The 25,539-nt window shown below is 41.0% G+C and overlaps 1 protein-coding gene across 4 annotated transcripts in view; it reads right to left on the reverse strand.

Annotated features, from left to right (window-relative positions):
• LOC128025429 (BAH and coiled-coil domain-containing protein 1) overlaps positions 1 to 25,539 on the reverse strand; it is an 84,483-nt gene that overhangs the window by 24,933 nt on the left and 34,011 nt on the right. For all 4 annotated transcript variants that reach the window (XM_052611787.1, XM_052611786.1, XM_052611783.1 and 1 more), the window contains 9 exons: positions 19,233 to 19,409; positions 11,774 to 11,896; positions 9,693 to 11,690; positions 9,005 to 9,119; positions 8,666 to 8,856; positions 8,322 to 8,480; positions 4,827 to 5,023; positions 3,933 to 4,272; positions 1,290 to 2,060 (listed from right to left, as the gene is read on the reverse strand). In XM_052611787.1, the coding sequence (XP_052467747.1) occupies positions 1,290 to 2,060; positions 3,933 to 4,272; positions 4,827 to 5,023; positions 8,322 to 8,480; positions 8,666 to 8,856; positions 9,005 to 9,119; positions 9,693 to 11,690; positions 11,774 to 11,896; positions 19,233 to 19,409 (4,071 nt within the window). The remainder of the gene's footprint in view (positions 1 to 1,289; positions 2,061 to 3,932; positions 4,273 to 4,826; positions 5,024 to 8,321; positions 8,481 to 8,665; positions 8,857 to 9,004; positions 9,120 to 9,692; positions 11,691 to 11,773; positions 11,897 to 19,232; positions 19,410 to 25,539) is intronic.

Consider the following 25,539-nt stretch of genomic DNA (forward strand, 5'->3'; position numbering starts at 1 on the left):
GTGTGTGTGTTCCTATGAGAGTGGAAAGCTGGACAGTCAGCTGAGGGTTAGCATTTGTGTGTATTTCGGTTTGTCTTTGCACGTATTGTCGGGATGGTGGTATGGGGGGGGTGGGGGGGGGGGAGTTGTTATCTTTCCTTCACACAAAGCCTGGAGATCTTGCTGGGCTGAAAACCCTATTTTTTGCACCTCTTTTTGTGAGGAGAGAGAGAAAAAAAAGGCTATCGTGGTCTTCCCCTGCCGCCAGTATCACAGTGCTACAAGACCGCTCATGCAGATCACTGATGAGGAATTAAATCATGTGTGTGATTGGGTGTGCTTTTTTATTGTGATAAGAAAGAATAGACTTTCTTTTTAACTACCTTTTCTAAACCTGTTGGTGCTGGAAATGTTACAGGATAGACGGTCTTCTTTTTCAACACATTTCTATAACCACATAATTCTACTATCTTAACAGCATAACATTAATTGTTTAAAGCGGCATGAAATGAAAAATCGACTTTCTAAATGCTTGTTAGTGTTCTTATGGTGAACGATTCATCCATTCCTATGTTTCATTTTTTTTTGCATACATGTAATTTTTAATCAAAATTTCATAACTCGATCTTTCAGGGGAAACAGTAAACTTCTCTCTGGAGATGTATGCTTGACTTTTCCTATCAATTAATCTGCCTAAACTCCCTTTCTTAAAATCCACAGCAAACTTACATTCAGATCTGAATCCATCCCATCAACAACCAATGGATATAATCAAGTCCCAGTCCTAATTTTTTTTTTTTATTTGTTTAAGATGTTTGTAATAGCTTAAATAAAGCATATGATTGCAATATTATGTTCTAGCTTATGGAACGGAAGTAGCAATTATATGGCTATATTATTTTCTTCCATATTGTTGCGTACATCCAAGTGAAACAAGTTTTAAGAACTCAAACTGTCTTTTGGCACCTCAAGCACTTGTGGTCTTTTCAGATTAATATTGGATGAAAAACATTCAAATGCATAATCACTGACATCACTTTGTAAATGATTTTCATAAAACTGCAGTTTAAAAGTATTTTATTTAAATATTTGGCTAACTGTGTTGGGACAACACAAGTAATTTTGCCAAGATTAACCTTAGTATTGCCAACCAAATATATACCAACCTTTACAAAACCAGACATCCCCTGAAAGTCATTGAAACTTTGCACAGAGAATGAAAACATTGCAAGAATTTATGAATTTCCCATTGAAAACCTTGATCAACTGGTATACTGAATACTGGGGGGCTAATGCATGTTCAGCCTTACCTCTGTCCTCTTCTCTGTTGTTCCTCTGCAGTTGGCATCGCTCCAGCTCTGCCAGTTCACTCAGTAACTCTATACCATAATTTGGGGCAACTGCGTTCCTAGACATAGGCACAGGGACCACCATACAGGCATCTCGAGTTGCACACAGTGCTGCTGCGATGAGCAGCTCCAGGCTCCAAATGCAGCTCCCAGGGTACTGACTGCCCAGGGCAGAGGGCACGGCGCAGGGGGAGAAAGACGGTGAGGATGAGTCAGTGGGTGATGTGCACTCATCCTCAGCAGTCCTCTCTGGATCCTGCTTAGTAGGTTCCACAAAATGATAATCCTGGGTGGTGATCATAGCGGAGTCTTGTAGCTCCTCAACCTTCTCCTTGTTGTCTTCAGCTGTTGCCGGACTCTCGATTCCACTCGCCTGTCTGTTGGGGATCATAATCGCTCCTTCTGGAAGGGGGTCCACTACGGTAAAGTCAGTGATGGGGCAAAAGGAAGTTTGTGAGAGAGTGGCATCCACCTGTCCGTCTGCTTCTATTACTCCTCCCTCATCCTCTACATCATCTACTTCCTGTGACGTTCTAGAGGGAGAACCCACTCCAGTATGGCACTCAGGCTCCTCCCCTTTGGGGGAAAGGAGGTGGGGCTGGGGCGCAGGTTCAGCAGGTTCTGCTTGCTCCGCCTCCAAGTCTACATGCTCAGCCAATTGGACTTCTTGAGGGGAGGGGCCACCTTTGTAACCCATGGCGATGGAGGGGTAAGTGTAGCCAGGAGGGAGATCTATAGGAAAAAATGGGAATAAAACTGATTGAGTGTTTCCATAAACATTGATGTTGGTTTGGGCTCCTCAACCTTGCTTGAAGTCACTCTATTACAAGCATAAAGATTTAACTGCTCCTGAAACACACTTCAGCGCACAGTGAACCAGCACTCCATTAGCATTCTTTAGTAATACACATCGCAATATGACCTTGTCAGTTAAGGGGCATGGCCCCCTGCTGCTGAAGTGCAGAGAAGGGTGATATATATGCTGTATACAGAAGCATTAGTGACAGTGTGTACCATTCGCTACTTTTATCTAGTATAACTCACACACATAATGGAACCGGCGCCATAAAGGCTATGGTGCAGGCATGAGCAAATTTTCCATGAATATTGAATTATGTTCAAATGGTTATGGATGCAGTGTGTGCAAGAGAGGGAAGGAGTGCATGGAGGAATGTTTTTGTATAAACTAGTCTTTAAGTGAGAGTGTGTATTCATCTCGTCAGCTGCGCAATTGAAAACGATTGCACAGGACACGTTGTTTGCATGAAAGGGCGAAAGTGTGTGTGTGTGTGTGTGTGTCTATATGAGGTCTGTAGCATTGCCGCGTATATTGATTACAGCATGGTGTCCGGCTGTGATTGCACAGCCAGCCCTGTCACCTCAGTGCTGTATTATTGATGGTATTCATCCGCCAGATGAATGCATATCCCTCCGCCAGCCAGCATTCAGGGACCTCTGTAGGATAAGAGAGGCCCTTGTCTGCTGTCTCACTGACCTCCCTACTGTTTTCTGTCTGTCTCTCTCTCACACACACTGTACAGCAAGCCATTCCCTACAGCGTCTATGCTTTCCTGCACATACAAATGTGTCACAAATGGATACAATGGTGCAAAGACTCAAACACAATGTGAAAAGTCAGTGCTTACTCTTCCATTTACATTAACAGGTTGATTGTCTTGATTGTAATCAAAGGGCAACAAGTCCTTCAAAGGCCCTGTCCATCTTATCTGCAGAAAAATATCTCTCTCTTCTATTCACTGTCCCTGTGGTCAGGGTCTTTTTTCTATTCGACCATCTCTTCTCTTCTTTTTTTTACTTCTCTCTTCCACTTCACTCCCTCTCCCCTATGGGTTTGTGGAGCCAGACGCGATGGCAAGATCCTAACCTTGAGAATGAAATGAAATGTTCCAGTCTCTTTCCTCTAGTCACTGTTTTTTTTAGACTCAAATTCGAGGGCACTGGGATGGGAAGCGTGTTAGAGAAAAGCACTATTCTGTCTTTTATTATTTGCTTTATTCTTTTCACCCCTTTTTTCAGACTGGATTATTAGTCCAAATAAACCAATCAACTTCCTTTTTATCATTGGACTCATTTTAGAATATGTTCTGATTCAAATACTAAGCCCATGTAGGGACATAGCAAACATTATTTTAGCCATTTCAAAGTATGTTCTCCCTCTTTTTGGGAAATAAGCAGGGCTGCATCAATATGGAAATTTTGTCAGAAACTACTGCCAATAATTATTATTTATATGTCAATAACTGATTGTCAATTGGCTGATATTAGATATAAATCTGATTTCTATTACTTTTACTTTATAAAAGCCACAAATAATAATTATATTTTTTGTTATAGTTTTGTTATATATTTTTTATTCTTTTTTATGTTATATTTATGCTATGATATGTTATGGCTAACGCTAACTTACTAGCATTAGCCTTTAAGTAAATAAGTTGTGCCAACATAACAAAACCTAATTAATATTAATGAGTCCAGCTTATAGGGCTTATATAATGAGTCTTCCTTACACTTAATATTTATAAATAAATTTACAATTCGTTATACTGAAATAAAAGACATGAATGCTGCCATTTTCCCACTCACCAGGCTCCAGTGACTGAGGGTAGTCCTGTGGTGGCTGGCCCTCACTCCTCTTGTCCTGGGACTCTACAGGTTTTGGCAGGTGGCGGGGGGTGGCATGAGGGGGGCTGAGTGCTGGGGAGTGAGGGGCAGCAACGGCCGGGCTGGGCTCAGGGCAGGGTGTGCAGGGTGTACTCTTGAGATGGGACCGTGGGGCGGGTGAGCGACAGCATGGCGAAAGGCGAGAAGTGCAGCCCCCTGGGGACGAGGAGGAGGGGCCAACGGAGAAAGGCTTAGTGTGCTTGGACCTGCGGAGCTCAAACGATTCCTCAACCAGATCGATGGGGGGATCCTCAGGTTTCCTCTGCAAAAACACCAGAAATTCAAACAAGGTTCAGAGACTGTATAACACAGAGTCCTACACCAGCACTGGAAAGTCAAAAATTATGCATATCAATATTATTCCCAGTTTCACAACTGAAATGCATTTATAGTGGAAAAAGGATGCTAACATGGAGCTAATTATGATTCAGTCATAGCAGGTTTCTTGCATTAAGACATGCACCAGGGAAGCAGTACAATGATCCATCGCACACTAGCATTCTGCTCTGCTTCTTTGTACAGAAGCACTCAGATAAAAGCCGGAATCCTGCCCCATTCCTGAGAAGAGTCCCACTCTTTCAAATCTTCCAACAATAAAATGCTCTTTGAAAATGAAAGCCGTCCATTCTTTGGCCATAACTGCTATGAATTTCTGAGAGAAGGAATAACAAGCCTTTCACAACCTCAGGCACCCAGGGTAGGTCTGCTGAAAGACACCGGGCTTCTGTAGAGAAATAGCTGTTGGGAAATCACCTTGAGGGGTTTGAGGAAACATTGCTAACCAGATGTACGTTCACTTTTTCCTTCATGTGTTACCTGTGAGTGACTGTGTCTATGCACTAGCTCCATTGCCTGTGCTGCGCGGTGCTGCTGGTGCTGATGTTGCTGCAGCGCATAGAGTTCCTGTTGCCGTAGAAACTGGGAGCGGGAATAGACAGCAGGATGCTGCATGTGTGAGGCAGGCCCTCCAGCTCCGTAAACAGGGGGCCACAGTCCCTGCTGCTCCATTACATCTACAGAGAGCAAGAGAAAGGAATGAGAAAAGAATGAACAAAGGTTTTTCTTTTGCCTCAAGGCAAGTCTCACTTATCACTCTGAAGGCTTATTGATTTACGGCTAAAAGATTCCACTCCTTTTCTGTCACTCTATTCATCTGCTCTCTTTTTTCTTTCCAAAAGTCATCCTCCGTCCCCAGGGCAAAAAAAGCCTCACATTTCCACAACCCTTTCCTCATCATGTAACGCACTCAACCCGTGGGCAGAGAGAGAATGCAAACTGCCTCCTTTTTACATTGTCTGTCCCTTGCACTCACCGTTAGCCTGGTCATACCTCAGCGGATTAACGCAAAATGATGGTCACCAGTGAGCTCACCAGCCACACTTGCCTGATCTCTGGCTTGTGCACGCCGCAATGCCAGTCAAGACGATTCAGCTCTGCTGACTCAAACTGTCACATGAATGTGGCTCCTCTGACAAGACCTTCCTGACAGCCTGCTGAGAGCGGGCAAAGAAGGGTCTACTCCCAAATGGCTCGCTCATTCACAAGAGCTGAGGCGGAGTTATTATGCCTGTAATAAGGGTTAGGTGATAGTGTCGGCCTTAAAAAGGAGCAAAAATGTTATACCCAGAGATTAACTTTTGCGTAGGGGAGATAGACACGGTCATCTGTTGTTTCGGCCTCACAAGGCAGTGCCCACTGGCCGCATGATGCATATTGCATGCATGCTTTAACTTCAAATAGCCAGTTCCAATTTAAATGAGTAATGCAAAATAACTTAACTGGAAACAAAGTTGTCTACAAGGAGCATTTTTGTTTTGAGGATGAAATAAATCAATGGATTTGAAAAAATTTGTCATGTTAGTTACATCAAATATTTAACAAAATGTACAAATCTGCCATCATTTACTCACCCTCATGTTGTTCCAAACTAGTATGACTTTCTTTTGTGGTACACAAAGGAAGTTATTTTGAAGAAATACAATGAAAACCCCTTTACTATATGAATAAACACAGTTCTTCAAAATGCCATCTGTTTTTTGGAATGACGTGATTGTGAGCAAATCATTCCAGAACTTTCACTTTTATGTGAACTATCCCTTTAATGAAATATGCTGGAAGGTGGAACAGACTATCAAAGCCTGACTATATGTGACTAGGCATATCACAGATGCACTTTTGTGCCATTTAATCACTAAGCAAGCAGGATATTTGAGAGGAGTCTGCCATTTCTGAAACGACTTGATCAGATAGGAAGGATGGAGGAAAAGGGAGAGAGAGGGAGAGGGAGAGAGTGTAGAGGGATGAAGCACAGCTGTGCAAAGCACTTAGTCTCAGCCTTGAGCCTCAGCCCACAGAAATTTCAACACAATATGTTTTTCTTTCAGCCATTTGGTTTTGCATGCTGCATATTTTCCTCCCCTCCTTCTCTAATGTATGGCAAGGACCTTTGTTTGGGAAAGATTACTGGGACAGGGTTATGTTTCCCTAGGGAGGGATCCAATGGATGCACTTCCCTTCTTTGTTGTGGAAAGGGGAGTGTGACGCTAAGGAGCAGAGAGCTAATTAAATTTCACAGCCAGTGTGGGAAGGAGAAATGCCGAACAGAGGCACACAGCACAGCACAGGACAGCAGAGCACAGCACAGCACAGCACAATACTGCTAAAAGCCATGTGATGATGTACCGCACAGCAAGGCACAATATAATAGGGTGGAAAGACATTCAAAGATGCACAACAAATCAAAGCACAATGCCAGAACTGTGAAAACATGATAGCACAACTGAGCACAGCATGGCATGACAAGGCACAGCGCAGTATAGTTTAAAACCATTAAAGAGATTCTAAGAATACCACATCCAAACTTTGCTCAGATGGCATTGTGCATCACAACCTGCTGGCACGAGCTTATCCTAAATATTCCTTTGGTTGTAAAGTGCACAATAACTTATTGTTAAATAAAATACCTTTGCCTGCGTAACTAATAAAATGATTTTCCTTTTCTGTTGACATCATCTAGGCCACTCGACTATTAAACAATGTTAACCAACAGGCAAATCCAAAATCTGAGAAAAATAAAAAATACAAATCTGGCTCTATTTGAGCATGTAAGGCATTAGGCATTTAAGCAATATTGTATACAAGATGGCATTAAGATTACAGATTACATTTAAGATTACATTTAACAGTGTTATTCAATTATTTGTGCTATCAAACAATTAACTTAGTGAGCTTTTGATGACTGCAAAATGAAATAAATAAATAAATAAAAGAAGAAGAAATGAGCATGCACTATTAAACATGATGGCCCAGTACAAGAAAATCCATAATGTCGGCCAATAACGAAGATATTGTGGCAATATATTGTGTCCTTACCATAGAGCAATTGAAAAGTACGAAAAATGCTGTGCCTCTGTGCAAAATGAACAAAAGAAAACAAAACCGTTTGATCCCTAAATTGTTATTTTTTAGTGTGCTCCTTACCTCCTCAGGTTCCACACATTGACACAAAATAGACAAACTCCTAAAAACCCACCTGGGCCAATTCTGTTCCTGTGCGAGCACTAACGTATTCATACAAATTTAATCTAAACCAACAGTCCCTGAAACGAACACCCACACAACGACTTTAGATCTCCATTTCTCTCACTTGCACACACTTATCTATGCATTCGTCACCCTCCTCCCCACAAACTCAATGTCAAATACGCAAGCTATCTACTTGAAATGATAATTTGTTTAAACAGTTCGAATAATTCCACTTTGTGCATTCAAAGTGTGCATTGGGGCTGCTTGTGAAACCATTCCCATTAAGTCCATACTACAATGGGCTGTAAATGCCTGCTTGGCTTAGTGAAGCATTCCACAATAATGATTACAGAATGATACAGGGGCAAAAGGGGATGAGATGGAACTGTACAGAGGGGGAAGGCACATTAGACCAAAGGGGAAGGGAATTCAGAATCGAATTACGGAACAGGTAAAAAAAAAATGGACAGAATGACTATGGATTAAATTGCTGTAATTGTCTGGCTGTAAAAGTGAAAGTCCACTTCACAAAGTCAAGATTTTTTGAAAATCATCTTTTGTGTCCCATTGGAAAAAGACGACTGCACCAAATAATAAAAAAATATTTCAGAGTGAAAAAAAAAATATGCTTTATGATTGCCCTCAAATGAATGTTCACAATACACATAAAATGGAAAAAATAATCATATGTGGAGCTGAATACCCACCATACTCCTCCATAATCTGACCTATTAATATTGTTTCTACAACAGCCAAATATAATTCTAGTAATTTTGGGCAATGTACCAAGGTGATGGGTGGCAGGGTGGGCTGCTGGCTCGGTAGGCAATACCACCAGGGCAGCAGAGGGGTCCTGAGGCAGGGGCAAAACTGGTTGCAAGGAGCTGGGCATAGTTGCAGAGAAACCAGGGGTCAAGTTCTGGTGCAATGCTGCATGACTGAGACCTAAACAGGGACATGGAAAGCTGCTTAATGATGAAAGATTTAAGCTTATGTTTCAATACTAATGAACAATTCATTGATTATTTAGTAGGGTAAAACTAATTAACCAACACATGCAGAAATTCAACAAGACTGTGAAATATATTGTAATCTAATATCATCAAAAGAGCAAAAACAGATTTGCTTACCATAAGAGTGTCCCATCCAGAGGGAGGGACTTCCTGTCCGAGGCATCCAGTGATGATGGGCAGGATGGGCGTGAGCAGATGGCTCAATGCCTAATTGGCTACCGCCTGACACAATAAGGTGTGAGGTCAAATCTCCATGGCAACTACTGGAGGGGTGGATCCTGGCAAAGTCAACTCTGTCTTTGTTTTCCCTGAGGGGAAGCCATCAAAGTTACTCTCTATGGCATTACAACTACAGGGCAGCATGCTAACTTTTCAGGTTGGTCTTTGTTTATATTCAACTAATTGTGGTAAATTCAGAAATTCTACTGCAAAGATCAATTTGACTAACAGCCATACCTGAGGAGGAGTTCTCGCTCTCTGTCGTATGGAGGCAGTCCAAGCTGTTCCTCACAGACTCTTTTCGTGTCTTCATCCACCTCCCGCTCCAGTGGGTACACTGGACGTCCAACACCTAACACAGAATAGTTCAGTAACACAATCTAGAAACCCGCCAATGAATAAACTCATTTATTTGCAAATTTTACTGGTGCACACAACATTTATATTTTATATTTTCAATAAAATGCTAAATCACACATATAGGATAGCGGGATATCAAAGGTACAGAAAGATACACTTATTAGTTTCAGATTTATGCCTTGTTGTCATTCTATCTCTATGTTTACTGCCTGTAAAAGCAGCATTTTCAGATATCAGATACAGATTAGGTGTTGCAACTGAGCAATAGATACTCAGTGTTGTAAACAGGTGGCTGTAAGATTATAAGAGAAATTTGGCAGTCATGGTAACACCTTAAATACCCAATCTGGTACGGTTATACCTTCAAATCATTAATAATTTAATAATTTGAATTAAACAACCAAAAATATCTTGATTTTGAACATTCTCTTAATCACAAGCTATGAAGTTTCCAAAAGTTCATCAAGTATATCCAGTAAACTGAAAATGTATATATAGCTTGTTAGAACACACTCTTGTACACACACACACACAAACACCAGACCTCCCATTGAGAAACGCTTACCCTTCATGCTGGGCAACACTCTACTATGGTGTCTGTGGGTGGGATGCCCGTCTGGCAGGCGGCACGGGGGCTCTCTCTGCCTGGCAACGGCCACTGCTATCCCTACAGGGGGCTGTCGCACCTCTCCCTCCCCCTGAACTTCCCCTGAGTCCTTGCCTGCCCGCTCCGAGCGCTCATTTTCCCCAGATGACGAGGCTCTCCTGGGGGGCAGGGTCTGCTTCGCCTCCTGTAGATTACAGTTCAAACCACTTCCATTTTTGTAATTTCTCTCATTCCTTTCACTCTTCTCTCCAGTAACTGCCCTCTGCTTGAGGCAGCCTAGGCCACCAAACGGGCTCTTCTGAGAGAACAGCAGTGGTTGCTGGCTGCTATATTTTATCAGACTTCTCATGGCATTGGTTTCAGGTCCCTGGGGGCCCAGTGTGGCCTCCTGTGGGGCAGTTAGAGGAGGAAGAGGCCCTCGGTCCCCATGTGATGTCTGGGAAGCAGCCCCCAGAGAGTGGTAAGCCTTGTGCAGTTCTTCCTCCAGTCGAGCCGGGTGTCCTCGCACCTCCGAGGAGGAATGAGTGCCGGTCTGATGCCCGCTGTATCCCTGTGATGTTGACTCCATGCCCATCTTCCTCTTGTCTTGTGTGCTGTTGCCATGCTCCAACTCTGGACCCTGTCCACCAGTGCTAACCCTGTTACTGTGTTGCTGATGACGTATCCGTGCAACTCTCTGACTGTTCCTTTGAAGAGTACATTCAACATCTGTGGCACCTTTACCTTCGGATGAAGCCCTGTTTGACTGACCTAAGTGCGAACAGTCCCGGAAAGGTGGAGTACTTGCATAAATGCTACTCTTAGCTTGGTGGCCACCCTTTGTCCCCTGTGGCAGAGAGGGATGGAAGGTATCAGATTCCTCACTGCTGTCCAAGCTACATGAACGAGCCATGTGGGGATGCTGATTCTGACTGTGTTGAACCTCGTTTGTGCGTGAATGGGGGCCTGGGGGCCAGTCTGGGCCCTTGTCTGCTTTGCCATATGCATGTTGCTGCTGGGAAGATTTTCTTTGGCAGGTACTCGGAGGAGGCAGTAGGGTAGCTACTTGACTTCCACTGCTACTCCTCTCAGGAGTTTTCGTTTCTTTCCCCACACCGCCCCCAACCGGAACCATCCCACCTCCCACACCTCGACAGTGAGGGTTCCCCAGCTGGAAAGGTCCACTGGTTTTGTCTCCCTGTGGCCCCACAGAGGGCACAAAGGTAGGCCCTGTCACCTCAGAGTCCCTGCCAAGACTCTTTTCCTGAGCAGTGGGCATGGTTAGTGGAGGGCAGAAAAGATCAGGGTGGGGATGATGAGGATGGTGATGGTGTGGATGGCTTGGGTGCAGCCAGGATCCTCCCATGGCAGATCCTAGGCCCAGAGGAGGGGGCATGGAATAGGGCACAGGGTGGACATGTCCCAGCATGGCACTGTGGCGAAGACAGTCTGAGGGTGGTTCACTAATTCGCATCTCTCCACCTACCCCCTCCTTGCAACAGTGACCCTCTCCGCTTTTCTGCCTGCCAGTCCCCAGAACAGAGGCCCCTGGCCCCACACAACTGGGCAGGGAGCCCCTGGTGGTGGCCCCTGGATCAGAGCCATTATGGGTCTTGGTGCTAAGCAGGCAGGAACTAAGGTGCTTGGGGTCATCTTTGTGCCGGAAGTCCTCTTCTAGGCCTTGAGGGTTGTGATGAGGATGGTGCTGGTGCTGGTGGTGAAGGGTGGGAGGACCATGATGATGCCTATTCTGCTTGGACTCTTGTTTACTTTTTTCTTTTTCTTTTCCTCCAGGTGCTACTCTTCGCTCTGCTACACCCATCTCTTTGGAGCTCTTTTGGGAAGCTGTGCTCCCAGGCTCCCTGTCACGATTGCAGGAGTCCAGCATGTGGGCAGGGGCAGTCCTAGATAGTGGTGGGAGGCTGTGATTTGTGGAGAGAAGGTGGGGCTGCGACGGGAGGCTTCGTAGATAGAAATCTTAGAAAAGAAATAAATTTACACAAATACTTTTGCAAAGTCTGTTTATTTTTGCTTGACAGAAGAAATGGAATCTTACTCACCTTTCTGAGAATCATAGAAACAGTGCTGTCCATAGAGTACGCTGCTGTTGCCATGGTGATCCAGGGGGCTCATGGGCAGGAAGGTGGGGGGTAGACTCCCTGAAAAGCGGGGATACCCTGGGGCTGAGAGAGAGAAAGGAAAGAGGGGAGAGAATATTGTCAGGATAAACAAATGTAACAAAAGAGAGTGACAGTTTTGGCCTTTTGCTGTGGCTGGATGCAGGTTCATGAAGCCCTACAGCACGTTACAACCTTTCCCAGAAACCCCTGCACAAACAAGTTTAGTTCTTTACTCGACAATTATAAGTATTTCAACTAAACAAGAGCTTTTAGAACTTCCATTTTACAATTATTTAATATTACAGCACACTGCTTCAGATAGAGCTAAATGGCAACTCAGTTTGACTCTGCATCTTCAAGGACACTGAACTGTGTCCAGCGATAGTGAATGCTACAGGGGGATGTATTTATGTGTAAACTGAGCACAAGACTAAAACCTAACCACAGAGCAGCAGAGGTCAATGGCCAGGCACGCAAGGGTCATACGCTTAAGCAGCCCTCAACACAGAGCTATTATAGCCATCTGGTGGGGGGGGGGGCTTCTGTCTGTCAGTAAAATGGTAGTCCAAGTAAGGGTAGAGTATCCTGTTATCTTTTTTAGTGTGTGTTCCTGTGTTTGTGCATGTATTTGGATGCAGTTAAAAGTTTAACAGGCTGGGGCCAAAGTAAACAGCAGTCTATAATGCTCATCCTCATCATTCCACAGAGTTGTCCCTTTGTCCCATAGCCTACAATACACACTACACTGTCATGACCCTATCTGTCCTGTCACAATAGAGAACTTTTGAAGACAAATGAACAAATGAATGCACAATAAATCTTTAGCCAATATTAGAGAATCTTTTTTTTTCTTTCTTTTTTTTTTTTACTGTCAATATTGGATAGTTAATTGTGCATGTTCTTTTATCTTTAGTATTAACCAGCATGAACCAGTCTAGGCTGACAGTTTTGTGGTTGGTGATACTGTTGAATGCACACATTCTTAACCTTTATTTAGAATTTAATTACAGTAACAGACATTTGGCTCATGAATTAAACCTTTGTGTAACACATATATCAATAAGCAAGAGGGAAAAAGTGAGAAGGAGAGATGTGAACAAGGGAGTGCGAGTGTGATAGAGAAGGAGCATATCATTTCGAGAGGCAGATTATGAGACAGACCGTAAGTGTCTGTAGGTACATGTGTGAGTGTGTCTGAAAGAGAGAGAGAGAGATTGAGAGACAAAGGAGGAGGGAAGGAGACCCCCCCCCCCTCTACTGCCTCTCTTACTAATTGACACCAGTGGAGCATCCTGCTGACAGTGACATCACAGGGGAGTCCAGATGTGTAATATCAGGCCTTCTGGCTGCACCTGTTTCCTACAGCCACAGAATTTCAATTTTATCAACACACACATACTTGGTGCGCACACACATACAAGCTCCTGCAGCATGTACAGATACAGAGAGACACACACATTAAACGTGAACATGCAAGATGAGGGATGGTTAGCACAGTCAGTAGAAAATGTGAGTTTTTTGTTTTGTTTTTGTTTTTATAATGTATTGCAAAGTCTTTAATGTTATTTAATGCATCATTGCAGAATAAAATTATACATTTCTATCAAAAAGAATCTTACTGACCCCAAACTTTTGAATGGTATGTGCAGTCTTAAAAAGGAGACAGAAAGAATAAGAGAACTGAACAGACCAGACAAGACTAAACCACCACAGTTGAGGTCAAACCAGAGGAGTGAAAAGAAGAGGAGGCAACAATCAGCACAATCCCTCGCTTCCACTATTAATTTAATGGTAACAATTAGAGCAGAGCGGCATGCTCTGAAAGCAATCACACTCTAATGATGAGCAATAAACGCAGTCCAGTACAGACCATTACAGGCTAGAGAGACGAGACACACACACACACACACATAACTAATCAAACACACTTATTGTAAACTACATCTCCCCAGTCTGAATGAAAACTGTATTCATCTAAATGAAGAATGATGGAGCCACAGGAGCTCAGTGTGCCAGATTAAACTGAGATTCGGCTCAGAAGCCAAGACACTGTTTTTGTTCTGTAAGTTGAGAAGCAGTGAAAAGTACAGGTGGGGAGTGTTGGACAGTATCCCAAACAAAGTCAAAGAAGATCAATAGTTGTGTGTGTGTGTGTGTGTGTGTGTGTGTGTGAGAGAGAGAGAGAGAGAGAGAGAGAGAGAGAGAGAAAGCAGAAATGGAGCCACACAGAACAACCCATTCAATCATATACCTACAGACATTAACAGTGGTGAGCTGAGCAACAATGTTTATTCTAGGGAGGTCATTTTCTTTTTAATCTATGAGAAATTGTTAATAAAATATGTGCTGCCACTCCATACCTCACCTACAGTACCTCCCCTTGCGCTCTTAAATATTTCAAAGTTCTCATTTTAATTTCAAAATATTGTATTGCCGTGACTGTTTAATATAAATAACTAAATCAATGAAAGAAAAAAGTATCAGTAATAAATATAATAAAAAAAATATAATAATAAAAATTAGTCAATCTGTTCCAATCATTAAGAATCACTTTGTGTAACAAAATACTAGCTCTACTGGCACCCATGACACAGTTTTACAACTTTACATTTAAGGCACAATAAAGTGCATCAGATTACAGCCTGTCAAGAGCATGACAAATTCACCATCCATGTACAGAAACCCACTGCATGTCGTGCAACCTACTGGAAGAGGATAATAGAGACACACACACACCCTCACTAATCATATATGTGAACAAAGATTTCTGGCAAAGAAAAGGGAGTGAGAGAGTTCAGTGTCTCTGTTACAGTTCATTATTACCACAAAATTTTCTATTTAATATTTGTTGTCTTGATAATCTATTTCTTGCTGATTATTAATTTATTTTCTTTTACTTAATAGATAATAGTTAAATAAAAATCATTTTTAAAAGGTATTTACTTTTATTTGTTACAACACAAATATAGTAATTGCCATTTTATTTTTGCATTACGTAATTTGTCATGCAAATAAAAGTTTGTCATTGAAACTGATATCAAGAGAAAAAAAGGAGTACAATATAAAAAGAAAACAGGACTGACTCTAACATGCCCATCTAACTCTCTAATTGAAGCGAAGCAGCCAAACGAAGCAGGCAGATGGAGGGAGGAGAGAGCAAAACCGAGAGACCAAGAGGAGGGGATCTTGTCAGCTCTGTTAATTGTGAGATGTGCTGAATCATCGAATCAATTTTCAGTAGACATTAACACTAACTGATTTGCTGCCTAAGAAGAATTTATTATTAATAATGTATGAAAACGGCTGTGTTTCTTAATATTTTGATGGAAGCTGTGATACGTTATTTTTTTCAGGAGTGCATTTTAAAACTGCTCAAACAACCTACATTTTGAGTCAGAAAGGTTATATATATATATATATAAATGAATATGAGAAATGGTTATCTGTAATAAATAGTAAGAGAAGGTGTTACAACCTCAAAGCAACAAATGTTGAAAAAAAGTTTTAAAAGAGAAGAAAAATAGAAAGGGGCAAACAAAAGCAGTAATGTAAAGGAAGAGTGGTTCAGTAAATTAACGAGAAGAACTCAGGTATTGAATGAGTGAGAGATAAAAGAAAGATGGACAATGAGATGGAGGGAAAGAGAATATGCGTATGAAAAAGAGAGAGAGAGAGTCTCGGGTGGCAGATCTGTGTTTTGGCTGAGTGCCCGACACTGGAGTTTGGCCAGCTGGCAGCATGCCGATTGGGGCTTCCTGGATTCAGTCCTTAAAAACAATAATTTGGACAGTGTTTGTGTGTGAGTGTGTGTGGGGGGGAGAACATATATTTGAGCAGGTTTACATGAGCTACTGTAACCAATTATTTTCCTCGTATACTCTCATTTATAATGAAATATACAAACTGTCTCCATGTCCTTTCCCAGGTTAAAGACACACACACACACACACACACACACACACACACACACACATTCACAGTCACTGCATCCAGCATGTCAAGCCTGGCTTCCTCCACCAGCTGGGACTTTAAAGGTGATCCCCTCTCTGTTGCTTTGAGCCAATTCCCTTCTCTCACACACAAATGTAGTGCACAGACCTACCTGACATCCTCACACACACTCATAGTATAAAATCTTAGAGCTTTTGCTGTTCCGACTTCACTTCTACTGCTCCAGGCATTTTACATTAACATCCAACGAAGCACTCAGCTGTGTGGTTAATGCCTCTCACAACACTTGTTTAGAGGATTTAGAGGGCACAATTGTGTGTAAGCGTGTGCGTGAAATAAAAAAGGAATAGAATAAACACAAGCATCCTTTGGTCAGGCACACAATCACAACCTGATGTTTCTCAGAGGGTTCACAGATGGGAAAGCAGGTGTCCAGGGTGATAGTACTGTGTGTAGCCTTTTACAGGAAAACATTTATGGAAAAGGTTACAAATATTTAAAATCTTCATAAACTAAATTCACTCACAAGCATGCATGCTTAGTGTACTCATCCTCATGTCATCCTAAACCTGTATGATTCTCTTTCTTTTGTGGAACCTAAAAGAAGAATGTTTTAACAATATCCTGGCCACTATTTTTAGTATAATGAATTTAAACGGGGCTGTCAAGTTCAGGAGCATGAAAGTATCATACTCGTGGTGATTCATATAATTTATGAGCAGTATTCTATATCTTTTAAAGTCATACGGCAGCCTAAAACAAAAACAAACAAAAAAAATATTTTTTTGAAATTATTCAATAAAAAAGATACAACTCTAAAACCATTATTTAGGAAACTGGATTCGGTTCTTGAATTGAACTCCCTAATTCAACACAAAGTCACAGCACTGCCATGAAATTAAAATAATTTTTTTTTTTTTTTTTTTACCTCAAAAGTTTTAACTAAAATATCTTAACCATCATCCAACCGATAGACAGAAGCTCCTGCTCTACATTTCTTTCTTTTTTTTTCCGTTCACTCGGATGAACGTCAAAACATGGAATAAAAGACTTGTCACTACTTCCATAACACTGCAACTTTAACTGCTCACCTAAGGGGACTATTATCAGTGGTAATGACTAAAATGTCAGTCTCTTTGCCACAAGCTATTATATTGTATTGCACAGGTGTCAAGTGAACCACTTTATTTTGTTTTTTATGTCCTTTCTGGAGTTTGAGAGTTATTATATTTACTTTGCATAGAAAAGAGCATTGTAAATGACGTTAATTGTGCTCCAGTGTTTTGAATATTCTGAGTATAACGGTAAAGAGTCCACTCATCCATATCTTGTGTTTTCTGTTTGGAAAACACACACCTTTGACTGATCTGTCTGCCATGAGGCAGTTGGACGTTTAGTTATCTGGTTATCAGTTAGGTTGAGCCAGCATGTCTCATCGTTGGCTCATTTCTATGATATGACTACAAACACAAATTTTCTCAGATACACATTTACACACACATGCACACACACACCTGACCGGGGGAGATAAAGGAGGCTTGAAAAGCGGTGCCTGACCACAAACTGTTCATAGCCAAAAGAGGAGCCGTGGGGCCAAAAGGCAGAGAAGACACACACACACACACACACATGTTTAACAGAGTCCGGAAGCCAGTACCTCCCTGTGGTGATGCTTCTAACCCTCAGCATCTCTCAGTTAAAACCGCATTCACGTACCCACACAGATGCACACCCCATGTGTGACTATGGGTTGTATGGGCAGGAAGTAGACCGTTGCTGCTGGGTTTAACCATAAGGGTCACAAGACCCCTAGGTCTGGCTGAGGAAACCCCACATCGGCCCCCCAAAATAATGAGCCTTTAATGCAAATTGCAACATCTCTTTGCAGTCAGGTGGCCACAGGACTGTAGCAACCAGCCCAAATTCCCCATAAAATCCTATCACAATGATGCTCTAAATGCATTTCCTCACTTTTCCTTTCATTTCTTTTTTTCTTTTTGCTTTTAAGGTAATTTACTAAACTGCCGACAGATATTACAGCACCATGCTCATAAAGTTAATGAATATTAATTAACAATTTCCAGGACCACAGAGGGGATCCTGCTACATCCAATCAACTAACACTTTTCTCTCCTGTTCTCCCCCATCACCCCCCTGGCCTAATGGGTCAGGTGGGGCATCCCATCACCGATAGCTGGACCGTCTCCAGGGGAACGAGGCAGGGGTAATTGCATGACTCGTTTTGATGACATGCTTTTTATGCAAATGAAGGAGGGAGTGCAGGGACATAGCTGTGGGGGATGGAACAGAGCCTTCCAATCAGCCGCTTCGAGGGGCTAAACACAATTAAAGACTGATTCAGATAATGAGCTCTTATCATCATAATGGGGCTGTTTGCATCATTATAGACACATTCTGTTATTAATATTATTGTTATTAGTTTTATTATTATTATTTTTATGGTGGTAATCAGAAGCATCATCATTATAGTTATGATTATTGTTTTGATGGTTTATATAAAGCTCCGTGTGCAGCAGAATATGCACTAGATCAGCTGCGCTGCTGTATTTTTTACCCTCTCCCTCTAACTCTCTCATTCCGTCTCACACGCGCAGATTTGTTCAGTCATTCAGTTACAGTAGTGCTGGGTGCCAGCAGTAACACCACTGTGTTCACTGCCAACCACAATTACTGTTCCATTCTGCCAGCTGCCAAGAGCTCCGCAGATACAGAGCAGTTAACCCACACCGAGACACACACACACACACTTGTACGCGGTCGTACATGGATCTGTGAAAATACCAATAGCGAGTGCTCAGCTGTGCATTCTATTTAAAAAGAACAGCCATGTGCGCATTTTAACACAAATACACGCTGTGCTCACACATACACTTAAGGCATAAACATTTATATAAAGAAATACATACATTTGGACAGTCTAAATTAAAATTAAAAGCAGACTGAGTGCTTGTAAGTGGAAAAACACATTCAATATCATATAAGAAATAGAACTGAAGAAAGCAGTGCACTAATATAGCGTAGCACACTGACTCACTCTCAAACATACTCTAAATTGTGCTTTTGTCCATGTAAGGTTATGTCCGCTATAAAGTGTTTCTAGTTTCTACAGTGCTAGAATAGCAGAACAGCAGAGTGCAGACTGAAAGAAAGATATGATGGATGGTACTACAGATACTGCATATAGAATTATAGATAGAAAAGGAATGATAAAAGAACGATGAACAGAAAGACAGATTAAAAAGATGGATGAAAGAACAATAGATACTGCAGAAATTGTGATGAATGAATTGATGGAAATTTAGATAGATAGATAGATAGATAGATAGATAGATAGATAGATAGATAGATAGATAGATAGATAGATAGATAGATAGATAGATAGATAGATAGATAGATAGATAGATAGATAGATAGATAGATAGATCACCTTCGTGTGAGTGTGTGAACCAGATCTGTGACGGGGCTGTGGAGTGAGATCCAGAGCGATAGGGCGGAGAAGAGGGGGATGATGGGTGTCCGCTGGAGTGGGAGGGGGGAGATCCCAGACTGCTGGCCAGAAACGTTCCCATGAAGGAGGCAGAGGAGTTCCCTATAAGTCCACTGCCTGCAGGACAAAATTAAAAAATGGTAAAAAATCAGACCAATCTTCAAAATGACAGTATTATTGAATTGAATTATTAAATATTCTAATGTGGACCTTCACAATTACAGTGCAGCCATTATAAAGAGACAATACATGAAGATTTGAAAAATGTAGCGAATTCTAACATTCAGCCTAAAAAAAAAATTCTAATTAAATTAGACAAATGTGGGGAAAGACTAAATGAATTAACATGAATAAAAGAATAAAAAGAGAGAGAGAGAGTTTTGGAACATAAGCACGCAGTCTGTTCTAAGTCCCTGTGATCTCTCTGCTGTAACCCCTCTCTTTCTCTCTCTCTCTCTCTCTCTCACTCTCTCAGACACACACACACACATACAAAATTTGCAACAAGACCTACAAAGGAGATTAAAAAACAGGTCGTAATATACTCTCATCCAAATAATGATTACCACATGATATCCAAAGGTCTATCTGTCTGAAAAGCCAGCAGGGAGAAAATAATGCTAAATGCTAATAACAAACTGCAACAAACCACAAGTTAGCACAGAAAAAAAACGACTCTTAAAATGGACTTTGAGTCCTGCAAGCAAAACCATGTTGAGAACCACTGACCTACATCACCCAAAACACAGATGCAAACAAAAAAGAAAGCAAAAAAGAGGGTGATGGAATGATAATGAAGAAACCCTGGATCGAAGAGCATCAAAAAGATACAACTTTATTCATCCCTGAAGGAAAATGTGCAAGACTTTATACATTCGAGCCAAAAAGGGTTAAATCAAATACATTTAACCCTTGCACAATACATGCATGCACAATACATACAAACAAAACAGATGGTCATTAGATTTCCACACACATCTTTTGTTTTTCTCAACATGGAAAGAAACAAAGCGAATTTGCAATGCTCCAATAAGCTTGATTAACCTATATGCTGCAGAGGCATGGCTTTAGTAAAGTTTAAACATAATCTAATTTAAAGTTAAGGCAGTTTACCAGAGACGATTCGCTCGTGGTCCGATACAACATAAAATCATCAAATCAGCCTATTAATAAACACAGAGCTTAATAGAATGAGTTGCTCTTAAAACTATGTCTGCACAACATTTAAAAGATTAACAACGTTGAATTCTGAGCAGATGAAAAAAACACCACACGTGATGTTAGTTTCGGTTCATACCGCTGTGGTTTCCTGTGTGTCTCCCCTGACAAAGACCCTGCCCTTGTGTCCTCTAAAACACCACCAATTAAACAGCGAGGTGAAGGCAAGTGCGGTTTAATTTCCTAAACTGATAAAAGTTAATTAACGTGGGTGAGAGGGATGAGGTTAAGGAAGACGTTTATGGGTGTGAAATTACTAAATGACTGCTCTCACAAGATAAACAGAGCGCCAGGCCACAGCTCAAGCCCCAGGCAGAAACAACAGCAAGCAGAGGGGAAAAAGTCAAGAAAGCAGGAAAAGACCAGTGGAATTACAGGTCTGGAAAGACATTAGACCACTGGTGCCAGGGTGGATGCTGGGATCGCAGCCGTCAAGACACTTTGTCTCTTCTCACCCACTCACTTGCCTCAGGGTTAAAGCTGGCTTTTTGCACTGGTCTAGGAACAGTTTTCCGGCTACATGAAACGGTTTAATCGAAGCTACAGAATTCCCAGCACATTACAGTCATCTCCTCCTCCCAAATGTCCCTACTATACCATCCCACAGGCTTTACTAACGAAATGAAAGGCCTGTGTTTTCCAAGAGAGCTCCAGTCATTATTCACCAATGCCTTAAGGGTGTGGTCTCCTCAATTCTGGCAAAATCCACCACAAGGTCTTTTCCAGTCGACAGCGAAAATATAAGACTGTGTTCATTTTTCTATATGTGTTTTTGTTCCAGTCGTAGTCTTTAATGTAGAAATATCATATTTCTAAATATCTAAATTAAATAATAATAATAATAATAATAATAATAATAATATAAAACTAGAATGAGAACAATATATTTTAATTAAAATCTACATTTTTCATCTCAACAAACAAACATTTCCTAAACTAACATTTGACTAAGTTTGTTGGCAAGATTAACCCTGCATTCTATAAACACAAAAATAAATACATTGACAAGTAAATTAAACTAAATATTAAAAATGTTACAATAAACTGGACTTTGCCCAATAAAATATTGTGCTTTTCTTTTAATATTTAACTGCAAATTTGAATTAAAATTTTTATAAATGTATATAAATCTTGATAATAAATTCTTAGTAAATTGGTCCAGATTTACACTGCATTTTATGGAAAGCATTGAAAAACCACAGCAGTCGCTCATTCTGCCCTCCTACAGACTTGGAAAAACTAAATATTAGATCTATGATTAATTAAATGAAAATGAATGAAAGCAGAAAAAAATGGGAAGCCTGATCCACCCTGGCCTGGTTTAAAGACCATGTGTGAACCCGCATGATTCAACTCTGCCGGCATGGATAGCCCGGCAGTCTCTGCCTCAGACAGCACACCCACAGATTTCCGACACTGACCGTCTGATGGATACTGAACACAAAACTAGAAAGCACTCATGAGACTCACAGCAACACAAGGTCTGTGCACAGAGGTTCATCCAGGAGGGAAACAAAAACGTGTTTATAAGGCACCAGGTTAATATTATGAGCTTGAGAGGATGAACTAATCACTGGATTCTCATCTAAATGGCTCAGACAACTGTATGCAGAGTGGACCAGACTTTACACCATAAGACAAAAGTCTGGTTTGCACTACCCCCAATGTACTGAACAGCATTTGAAGCCCTCACTCCTCCTCTCCTCTCCTCTGCCAGCTTCCCTTTAATAAAACGTTTCCTCTTGTTTGCTTTGCTTTATTGACTTTTCTCTCTCTTTTTTCTGTCTCGAGCATGCCGTGGGCCGAGCGTCAGCTGCAAAGGCTGAAATTATTGCCTGCGCCCATCCTACTAACTTCCCCCCTCCTTCCACCATCTCTAATAAACCAAACTGCAGAAATGAAATGCTGTTGATACATGAACAGAGGGAATGGAGGGAAGGAGAGGATGGCAGGAGGTCTGAAAAGAAACATAGTTGCAAAAACGGCATGTGTGGGGTGGCTCGCTGATCCTAGGGAACCCCATTCGCTGTGAAAAAACAGCCACAGAGTCATTGCGGCGGGAATACAGCGAGCTATAAAGGATGATGCTGTCTTGTCAGGCGGATCCCCAATGGGAATGTGTGTTTATTTACGTCCGTGGTGTGAAACACGGCTGAACGAGAGAGAGTGACTCTTGTGTAAGCGCTTAAGGAAATCAGGTCATGTGCATAATAATCGTCTGATTCCAGGCTCAGAGCGACATTAATCCAATTAAGGAATTAAAAGGAAAAATCCTGAAGAGTGGGAGTCCCGAGTGTGTCTGCCACACACAAACACACACTCACGTAACCGCCAATTGCACAAGTGCATGTTCAGCCTTGTCATCAAATGAGAGTCCCCCAGCGCTGCCCTTCAGTGGAACAAGACTTGTGTGAGAGACCAACACAGAGAGAGAGGCAGAGAGCATTATGGGGAAAAAAAGTCAAGTCAGAGGTTTGGATTATGTGTTACTTGTTTAAATCAGAGATCCAAATGAAGTGCAATCCATCAGCAGACACAATAGCTCGAGGTTCTAATGGCTCTGTGTGTATACATTACAGCAGCTGTCACTCCCTCCCTCTCTCTCTCTCTCTCTCTCTGTGAATCTCACTCTCTTCACAGGAGGATGTTTACGTCTACTGGTGATGAGTACTCAGTTGAACATAACACAAGTGCTGCTCCAACTACAGTGGAGAAAATAACAGAAATCATCCTAAACTAGGCTATGCAGATTTCCCTAATATTATATTGTTAAATTAAAACAATAAACAAGCACACACAAATTTAAATTAAACAGTTTATGTAAAATAAAAAAATATATAAATATTAAATATAATTTAAAGCATACATATTACAAATTTATAATTAATATTTTTTTATTTATTTAGTAATATATTTCTGCATACATACATACATACATATTTGAAATAAATGTTTTTTTTTAAATAAATTTATAATAAAAACAAATAAATAAATACATTTATAATGTATACCAAGTAAAAATAAAGAAAATACAAAAAAAAGAAAATATAAAGTGAACTACATATTTTGGATTTAATTATATATAATGTATTTTTGTAATATATTCATACACACATAACAATATCAAATATAACAGTTTTAGATAGTTGAGGCAATATAAGTAGGTATACATTCATTTTAATGTCAATAGATTTGAAAATATCACTGGCTATAATAAGCGGAATAAAAAAAAAAGTGAAATACCTAATTTTGATTGGTCAGTCTGCTGTCAATTATTTTCTATAAAGACGGCTAAACTACATCATTTACAGCACTCAATTTCCAATGTAGCTGTGACAGTTTCATGTGTCTTGTATGACTCCGTATCCTCCTTCTCACATTATAAAACAGTTTAAATAATCCTCATCAATATTGTACTGCCTTTTTTTTACTCAGTAAGTAGCTGTGCAATAAACGGGATGATACACGGTCAGCCAGTCAATATTGCAAAATAATCTCTGATAGGATCAACAGGATCCCAGTACATATGGTATATAAATCCTGTACTTAATTTAAGAACAACGGCTATCTCTGCAGGGATAACTAGGTAAGCATGCAAATGTGAGTGACCAAGCAAGCAATAGACAACCTCCACAAAATCACAAATAGAAAAGTCCAACTGTAAATATCTTACACACTGTAGCTACATCAGTGTGAGAGCTGGAATATGTCATAGATGGCAATGCTAGTGGAGGGTGGGCATGAGAGACTTCATATTAAAGGTTTTGTCAGGGGAGTGGTTACCGCATATATGTGTGTGAAATGGGGGAGTGTGAGACTGTTTACACAGCTGGGTTCCACGCTCTCACACAACCCCACATCTCGCTGTCCCCCAAAACATGTGCCACTCCAGAAAACCCCAATATTTTCTCTCTTCACAGTCATAATAAATCGCCTTTGGGAGGGAGGAAGGGCAGGGCCTGCAGAAACAGCACACTTCTCTCACTGCCTGTTTGTTTTGTGTCTCTATGCCGTGACTCAGTCAGTTTGGGATCGTGCCGTACGAGAGGATATTTTTGAAGTCGTTTGGTTTTGGCCCGATCGCTTGTGAGAATGAGTCTAAACTGACAAGGGAGTATTTAGAGTAATCCACATGTAAAAGTAGCATTAGTCATTAATCATTTCTGTTCCTAAACACTAAAATGTCAGAGACAGGAAGGATTTAAATGAACATGACACTGAATATATAACCCTGCTCTCACTGGAGGCCTATTCCCAGGTTGCGCTCTAAAATTACACTCGTAAGGATGTTGCTGGAAGAAATATAATATTTTAATAGTTTGGCATTATGAACAGACTGAAATTTAAGTTACTGGTAATCTTCTCCTCCAGTAAGCTGGTAACTGCTGCAACCAGATCACTAAGTAAGTTGAACTCAAGAATCAGATCAGGTTAATTGAGTCAATTGGAAAAAATATTCATTCGGATCATCTGTTCTCTCATGAATTTGCCAAGGAAAGCTAGGGCAGATGTCAAGGTTTCAGTGATTAACAAGTCTGATTTTTGCCATTTCAGTAAATTAAAAGTATTTTGTGTTTTATAAAATAAAATAAAAAAAATGACACGATTAAGATCATACAACAATATCTGTGGAGCAGAACCCTCAGGGATAACTAGTTTCATCCGAGCAGGGCTTTAGAAAAATCCACTTAATCACATCACATCTGCACATCGTACTTTAGGACAGGAAGCAAGAATCAGGGTCAACTTACACCTACAATCTGCTGCACATGTCTGCTTTTGGAGTGAACACCAAAACAGACAGGAAATAAAAAGCGAAGCGATTAACAACTACAGCTCACACTGCGAAGAACGCGCTCCATTTTTCCAAGAACCACTAGAGATGGGCTGCTGTTTTGGAATTTCCTCCCTGATGATGTCATTTGTGAATATTGTGCCAAAAAGGCAGATCTGCTATTTTTCTGCATTTAAATTTTAATTTAATTTGTCATTGGTTTGTGCTTTTTTTTTTTTACTTTCTATTTTCTCT

Source organism: Carassius gibelio, chromosome A12 (genome assembly GCF_023724105.1).
Source record: "Carassius gibelio isolate Cgi1373 ecotype wild population from Czech Republic chromosome A12, carGib1.2-hapl.c, whole genome shotgun sequence".
Classification (NCBI taxonomy): Eukaryota; Metazoa; Chordata; class Actinopteri; order Cypriniformes; family Cyprinidae; genus Carassius; species Carassius gibelio.